General features: G+C 37.9%; 1 protein-coding gene across 4 annotated transcripts in view; it reads right to left on the bottom strand.

Annotated features, from left to right (window-relative positions):
• ASB3 (ankyrin repeat and SOCS box containing 3) overlaps positions 1-8,839 on the bottom strand; it is a 115,405-nt gene that overhangs the window by 10,861 nt on the left and 95,705 nt on the right. For all 4 annotated transcript variants that reach the window (XM_039249194.1, XM_039249191.1, XM_039249192.1 and 1 more), the window contains one exon: positions 6,759-6,892. In XM_039249194.1, the coding sequence (XP_039105125.1) occupies positions 6,759-6,892 (134 nt within the window). The remainder of the gene's footprint in view (positions 1-6,758; positions 6,893-8,839) is intronic.

Genomic DNA, 8,839 nt, shown 5'->3' with positions numbered 1-8,839 from the left:
TTCTGTATCCCTTGGGTAAATTCCTAGCAGTGCTATTGCTGGGTCATAGGGGAGTTCTATTGTTAGTCTCCTTAGGAACCTCCACACTGTTTTCCAGAGGGGCTGTACCAGTTTACATTCCCACCAACAGTGTAGGAGGGTGCCCGTTTCTCCACATCCTCGCCAGCATCTAGAGTTATCTGATTTGCTCATTTTAGCCACTCTGATTGGCGTGAGCCACCACAGAGCATTTGTATAACTACTCATTACCCAGTCAATCACTACATTACTTGTAGCTTTTGTTGACTTTTCCTTGGTCATGGACTACGAGACAAGATTTGGTTATGAATTAACTTGGTTATTGGTTAGATTGCGCTATGATAACATATAAATCCTAAAAACCAGTATCTTAACACAACACAGCTTTATTTCTGCCTCATGCAAAATCTTCCTCAGGCCAGAGGATTCTCTAAGATAGGTGTCCTGAAATGACATCTCGGCGTTTCAGGTAACTTCCACCTTGTGTCACCATCTCAAACATGGCTTGCACATTTCCTCAACAAGAGAAGTGGGAACATAGAGAGCTCACACCCCGTGATCCTTAACCATTCATATGACAATCAAGTCTGGAAAATGCAGTCTTCCTCTGTTCCAAGGAAGAATAAAATGAAGCAGAACTCAGCTGAGGTCTGTCTCTGCCAAATGACAAAATCTGTTGTGAAAATGATATGAAGTAGGTTCTACAATTATCCCTGTTTTCAACTGAAGAAACCAAGGCTCAGAGATGTAAGTAACTACTATAAGGTGAGAAAATAATTTAATTTAATTCAATTCCAGGGCTCCAATTTTTTTTTAAATTTTTTAATGTTTTATTTATTTCTAGGAGAGAGAGAGAGAGAGACAGCATGAGCAGGGCAGGGCCAGAGAGAGAGGGAGCCACAGACTGAAACAGGCTCCAGGCTCCGAGCTGGCAGTCAGCACAGAGCCCGACGCGGGGCTCGAACCCACGAACCGCGAGATCATGACCCAAGCGAAAGTCAGACGCCCAACCGACTAAGCCACCCAGGCGCCCCAACCAGGGCTCCAATTTTTAACTAACTTAAGTTTGCCTGCTGTCCATGAAAAAATGGAACCATATCACTACTGTTATATTTGCAGTTACAAAGTATCTCCATTAGCCTGAAACAAGGTTGTGCCACACCTCCCCCTCCCCCTTTTTTTTAAACAAGTAACTTAATGATACATCTTGAGGGAGGCCTGGACAGCTCAGTCAGTAGAGCAAGGGACTACTAATCTCTGGGTCATGAGTTCGAGCCCCACACTGGGTGTAGGGATTACTAAAAAATGAAACCCAATATTACACTGTATATTAACTAACTGGAATTTAAATAAAAAATTTGAGAAGAAAAAAGATACATCTTTATAGATGTATCTTCCAAGATAGAAGATTCACCTTTTGCACAAGATACATGCTCTTGCGATAGATAACAGAAAAATATTCTTTTAAAACTGTATACATTTTATTACCTGAAACTAGAAATGACTTGAGTAGACAACTGGAATGCCAGTTAATTATTATCAAAAAGGTATACTTCAAACTTGCATAATGTTATATGTCAATTATATCTCAATAAAGCTGTAGAAAACATTATTACCAGAAAGGATTACAGATCAACTATGGCTAAACTTGCACTGTTTCTGCTGGTTATTCCTTAATTTATAACTGCAAACATAACAATCTCTTAAAATAAGTCACTATGTGTAGTGAGCCTGGTGTATTTACTACAATGGTTTATCATGAAAAGTGCACAAGGAAGGAGCATTGCTCCAAACTACAAGCATTGCTCAAAGTTTCAGAGGAAACTGGTTGTGGATACTTGCTCTGCCTACCATATTTAGCAAGGAGCCCTCATAATGTTCCTTGGGTTGCACAAATAGAAAACTAAGCCTATCACAAATCAACCTTTACTTTCCATTTTTTTGTTTTGCTTCTACTTCAAAGCTCAACTATCTCCTAAAAATATTTTCTCAATTCAATCTGCAACACAAAATAGCTACACTCTGATACTTCTTATGTAGTATAATTTTAAACCTATTGCTAACTACTACTATTAAAATTTTAGTGGAGGGGTGCCTGTGTAGCTCAGTGGGTTGAGCGTCTGTCTGACTCTTGATTTAGGCTCAGATCATGATTCCAAGGTTGTGGAACCGAGCCCTGTGTTGGGTATTGGGCTGACAGTAGAGCCTGCTTGGGCTTCTCTCTCTCTTGCCTTCTCTCCCTCTCCCACATGATCTCTCTCACTCTCCAAAATTAAAAAAAATTTTTTAATTAAAAAATAAAACTTGAGTGGAGGGGTATCTAGCTGGCTCAGTTGGTAGAGCAGGCAGCTCTTGATCTCAGAGTCGTGAGCTGAAGCCCCATATTGGGTGTAGAGATTACCTAATTAAAAAACAACAGCAACAACAAAAACCCTAGAGTTGAGAGAGGCACCTGGCTGGTTCAGTCCAAAGAGTGTGTGCAACTCTTAATCTTGAGGTTATGAGTCTGAGCCCCACAGAGAGTAGAGAGATTACTTAAATAAACTTTTATAAAATACTGAATTGAAAAATACAGTTATTTAAAGAGAAATGCTCAAAGTACATACAAGTTATCAACTCCTCCAGATATTACAAATCGAGCCCTGGTCAAGTCAGAGTCACAGATACCCCAGTACATAGAAGATACCATACTGATCCCGAAGAACTACTTTTACTGAATTATAGTTTAGTATGATAGCAACAGTCCACATTGAAGACTGGTAAAATAAAGTCCCAAGATACCATGGCTATGAAGATTTTGTCTAGGAAACTGTCATTACCACATCCAAGAGTATTTGTACTTGTGAGTAGAGTCTGTTTTCTTATATAACCTCTGTAACCTAATGTCAATGACTAGAGAGCTCAGTTGGAACCACACTTACAGCCTGTCCACAAGCAAGTTTCAGATCACCATGCTATGTTTTCTCTGACACCATTTTATATCCATCCCCAAGTATACTTCTCATTTTTTCTTTTGCTTCCACTTTTAACTTCTGATTTACTGTTTTGTGATAATCTACATGTATAAATGGTTTTAAATCCTTTTAGAACACAGCAGAAGAACACCGAAATGAACAGATCAAGAGAGTTTCCTGGGGGCCCTTTATAGAATCTTGATTCATATAATACTCTGGATAGAACTGTATTTATTTGATCATTAAAGTGGGGATGAACTAAAGCCAAGTGCTTTTATTCCTAAGAATTTAATTACCTAGACTTTATCTTGGACAGCTGGCCAGAGGTTGGCAAATATTTTTATTAAGAAGTCTACTATTGTGTGGTTAAAATGATGTTTCTAAGAGGTATGAATAAATAAGGCACAGGATTTTTAAAATTGTCATTAAAGCTGCAAACACTCAGTAAATTTTACTTAGTACACACACATTTCCTTTCTGATGAAAAAAAAAACCCAACAAAAAACAAAATAACTTTCTGAAGAGAAATCTGACTTCATGATTAAAAGATGAGGAACAAGGGATTAGTCGTCTTTTTTAATTTGTAAACTACCAGAGCAAGCTGCTATTTCCTTATGGAGGAAAAAGGTAAAGGTCAGGAAAGGAAAATATTGACCAAGAACATGGCATCCCTAAAACTTGAAAAGGGACTAGAAAAAAAAAAAGAGGAAAATCATTTCCTTGGGATAGAACTGGTAAGCATAAAAGAGCTAGAGAGCTGAAGTTATCTAGGGGCTTACTAAAAGGTAGTGAGTTGCAAGAAGCATCCTTTCCCAAAAATTTAAGGAAATACATTGACAACAGAGTTTCTACTACCATAAGTTATTAGAGAAGGTGGGTGAAGGCAAGACTCTCATACATTTAGAAAGGGAGTTCAAGAGTTGTGTTTCTGGGCTCACTCTCATTGGTGTTAAAACCTTGGCCAAACTTCTGCTCACCAAAGATCCTACAGCTCAAGATCCAAATAAAGATAACCAGCTTACATAACAGAGTGTCCTGAAAATTGAAGGAAAAGAGGAAAGCTGGGCAGATGGGCATATCTTTTCCTCGCAGCCCTACTAAAGTCCAATACTGTTATGTCTTCCATTATCTGCAGAAGAGGAACCAATACAGAACCTCGAGAGACTAATATAACTAGGAGGAAGAACACAAGCTTTTCGTAAGTAGTCTGCAATAAGAACAGGGTTAATAAAGGCTTTCCATGTAGGAATAAAAGGCCTTCTTAAAATCAAACAACACAAGAGGCAATGAGGAAACCAAGAGTTTCTCAAACTCAGCACTACTGACCACTGAGACCAGATAATTCTTTGTTGCGGGGGACTGTCCTGCACATTGTAGGATGTTTAGCAGCATTCCTGGCCTCTGCCTGCTAGATGGCAATAGCCCCCTTACCAGTTTTAACAACCAAAAAATGTTGGCTGCCAAATATCAGGAGCAAAATCATCCCTGTTGGAGTGCTGATGCATAGGGGCACATGGACCCCAATGTTCATAGCAGCACTCCCACTCAACAATAGCCAAAACATGGAAAGAGCCTAAGTGTCCATCAACTGGCGAATGGATCAAGATGTGGTTTATCTATACAACATCTATAACATGGCAATAAGAAACAATGAAATCTGGCCATGTGTAGCAACATGGAAGGAACTTGAGGGTGTTATGCTGAGCGAAATAAGTCAGGCAGAGCAGGACAGATACCAGATGTTTGCACGTATAGGTGGATTAGGAGGAACTTAACGGAGGACCACGGGGGAGAAGAAGGGGAAAAACAGTTGGGGAGAGGGAGGAAGGCAAATCATGAGAGACTCTTGAATGCTGAGAACAAACTGAGGGCTGATGGGGGTGAGGGAGAGGGGAAGGGGGGAGATGGGCATGGGGCAGCGCACTTGTGGGGATGAGCACTGGGTTTTATATGGAAACCAACTTGACAAGAAACTATTTAAGAAAATAAAAATCATCCCTGTTGGGCACCACTGCTATGGATGAGACAGGTAACAGAGAGCTGCCATGGATAACTCACTCTCTGGGTAAACAGCACTCCCGAACCATTTCACTTTCCGAACCAGGATACAGAAGGAACAGCAGGACAAGTAGAAAAATGACAAGTTCAAATTGATCCCAAGGGGAGATGTCCAAAAGGCAGTTGGATATATAGGAACGGAACCAAGAGGTTATGGCTAGGGAAACAGACCAGAAAAGCATTAGCTACATTAATGCTTCGGAGAAGGATTTTTGCAAACCTTTAGCCACAATAAAATGCTCTTAAGAGATGATGATTATTACCCTACCCAAGCTCCACCTAGTGCCTAATTAAACAAGAAGCCCTTGATGGATTTAGTCTACTGCAGGGTAATGCACTCATGCTCAATTTTTACCTTCACTTGGACAAACGTGCCATATGTTAAAGTCTTCAGAGTAAACTCTCACATCTTTACTAATTGATAAACTGCAATAATTTCCCCATTTGGCATATGCTCCCTCATTTGACTTTTCTTCTCAAGACCATTGTCCCATATTCTATCTATTTTAAATAGACACTTGCTCTCTACTGCTTCAGATACATAATTAGTAAAAGAAGATGCAATTCTCAACATTAAGAATTAAATGCAAGTGAGTTTTCCAACATTATCATTAAAGAAATTCTGTATGAAAATTCTCAGACTCCAAACAGATTTTTTTTCTTTAACAGAACACTCCCTCAGAGTTTGAATACACCTTAGTTCAAGAGCATATTTTCCTGAATGTCTGTTTTTGATTGAGAAAATTTACTTAAATGTAATTTTCCAAAAAATTACAAGACGCATTTCTACATATGCATTAAGTTTACTCGTTAAAAACCTATTCAACATGTTTTATGAAGAGCAACATTTCATGTAAAAATAGCAGAGAGGATAAAATTTTCCTAGCTTTAGATACATAACCTGGTTAACAAAACATAAAGTAAACTAAATCTGAATTTCAGTATATTATGTTTAGTTTAAACTGGTTTCCTTGTATAAGATCTACTTCATGCCTTTTTTTTTTTAAACTAGCTTTAAGAAGTTTTTAGTAAGTGAGTGTAAGTTGAGAGTTTGTTTTAAAACAGTCATTTAAAGTATCGATCAAGGGGTGCCTAGGTGGCTTACTTAGTTGAGCTTCCAACTTTGGCTCAGGTCAAGATCTCACAGTTCGTGGGCTTGAACCCCACATCGGACTCTCTGCAGCTGGCACAGAGCCCACTTCTGATCACTGGTCCCTGTCTCCTTCTGCCCCTCCCCCTGCTCAAACTCTCTCTCAAAAATCAGTATTTTTAAAAAAGGATCCAAAACAACAATCATAAAGTATCAATAAATTCAGAGAATTTTCACCCAGCTCACCTTGATAGTTATATTGTGCCAACACACGGGCAGCCATTAAGTAAGAGGTATAAATGGAGGGAAGTATTTCTGACCACAAAATAAATATTCACTAACAATATTTAGGATTCACTTTTGTTTTACATAACCCTTACTAGAAATAAAAGCGCACCATTATATAAAAATATCAGTAAACACCTGCTTTTCTTTGGCTAAACTTACCAAATCAGACATGATATCATTGAAGGAAATTACTAGGATTCTCCTTCTGTACCACTCCCACTACCACAGCCCCATCCTTTCTCCACGTAAAGAAAATGCAAATAATGTCCAATGTAATTATTTGAAATTATAATGTAGCTAAAAAAGAGAAGAGAAAGTAGTGAAATGTGTTTAAAATTGAACTTTCTTACCAACATGCTTCTGCAACGCACACGAAGATTTTGAGGCACGAGTGGAGATCATCTTTTCAACAGCGGGAGGAAGTGTTCTCCAATTAGTAAACTCCAAAGTGAAGATGAGGATGTCATCACTGACTGAGTCAATCCTGTATTAGCAAGATGTTAACATACGATTAGACAGACACAAAATATGCCAAGGGTTCAGTCTGAAAACAAACACCTCTTAACTATTCTTGCCACATTTCAGTACAGAAGAAAGAGCGAAAACTGGGGCACAGAAAACATTTGTGTAATTGGAGGCAAGTTCAGTGGATATGAATAATCATCTACAGGTTCCTACAGGAAGATGAATGGACTCTGTGTGTCCTTGTCCACTAGATGATGAGAGAATCTCTACCTTTGTAGAGGACAGGAATTTTCCTTCCCATTCCTCAGCAGCAGGGGTTAAAAAAAAAAAAAAAAAAAAAAAAAAGAGGCACCAATGTCATCAGTGGATTTGCCAATATCTCCACCTACTTGAATCATCTTGCTAAACCTTGACTGGTCATCCTTATAGACACACAATTTAACCGTCCCGAGAGGATAAAGCCCAAAACACCCAAAGCTATCAGTGAACTGAATACATGAGAGAGATAGCTTGTTTCTGTGCAATTCACAGGGATGGACAACTGTTCCCCTGTAGGGACCTTCCACACTATAGATTCAGTTCTAAAAGATGTACCAGAATAACTTTTATCCTTAAGGACTGGAAAGTGTTCAAGAGAAACACTTCTCCCTCTAGTATTTCAAAATAGTATCAAACTTCTTACCAAAAGAGAATTCCTTTAATTTTATAAGCACCTGAGTCCTACTGGACAGAGCACTGCTTTAAGAAAAGTTCTGGTTTCTAATACCACCTCTACTACTTACAGACATGCTGCCTAAAGTCTTCAAGCCCTAGACCATAGTCTCTAAAATGTAAATAATACTTAACCTGCCTATTTGAGAAAATAATATGAAACAATATAGTAAATATACTATGAAAAGTATAAAATGTTACATAAATATTTGATATTACTAAAACTGGATTGAAATTCAGTATGGCATTTTCGCAGGTCTTATAACATTGTACATGTGAAATTTAGTCACAGCTTAAAGACAACTCCAAATTCTAACAAGATTACCCATCTTATACTCAACTAAATACTTCCCTACAATACTGCATTGTTTGAAGAACAAATGATTAGGGCTTCTGGTAATTACTTCAGAAATTATTCTCAAGGTTGCTGTTAAGACGTTACTGAGCAAGGACTTAAGGGGAAAAAAACAGAAAAAAAGGAAAGAAACTGAATAATACCTCTCAAGTTGTCATCTCAAAGACAACTTATACCTGAATTACAGAGTCAAAGTGTCCTTGAAATGACTGACTAGAGAGTACGAAAAACATTTCCCCAATTCTTAATTCTCCAATATGCAAGCATACATTAGAAAGAAAGTGCAGCACAAATGCTTTGGAAAAACATTTTATTTCTCAGGAAGCTCTCAGTCAAATCACAACTCATCAGGAAATACTGAGAATAAATTAAATGGTACAATATACTCTAAGGCAAACAATCTCCTTAACTTTCTAGTATCCCACAACAAAGGTTAATTAATTCTGGCTCCTTATTTCTTTTTTAATGGTTTCATTTTTCTGCTTAAGTGTGCTTTAAGTCTCACTGTGACCAAACACAAAGTCATTTTTATGTAGTTATCTAAACACACACATGAGAAATAAATCTGTTTATACAGCTTTAGTTAATAAAATGGTGAGTTTATTCTACCAATGCTGATAATGCCACTAAAAATGTATTGTTCCTGTACGACATTGACCATTACATTGTACAAAGCAGTTGTACAATCATAAACAAGTGACAGTTAATCAACTAAATGCACAGATGACATTTACTTCTTATTATTCGCCTATTATGTTTGGGCAAGGGGAGGGAGGGGACCTAGTCTTGCATTTAAAGTCGAAAAAATATTTCTACTCTGTAGATTATATTGTGACAGGCAATTATTCAGCCAGATACATTTTTAAAACCGTTTAAGGCAAGCAATACTAGGAAAGACAT

This window comes from Hyaena hyaena, unplaced genomic scaffold, assembly GCF_003009895.1.
Source record: "Hyaena hyaena isolate Hyena2069 unplaced genomic scaffold, ASM300989v1 scaffold_332, whole genome shotgun sequence".
NCBI classification, from domain to species: Eukaryota; Metazoa; Chordata; class Mammalia; order Carnivora; family Hyaenidae; genus Hyaena; species Hyaena hyaena.
The sequence above is the reverse complement of the archived record's forward strand: the minus strand, read 5'-3'. Positions and strand labels throughout refer to the sequence as shown.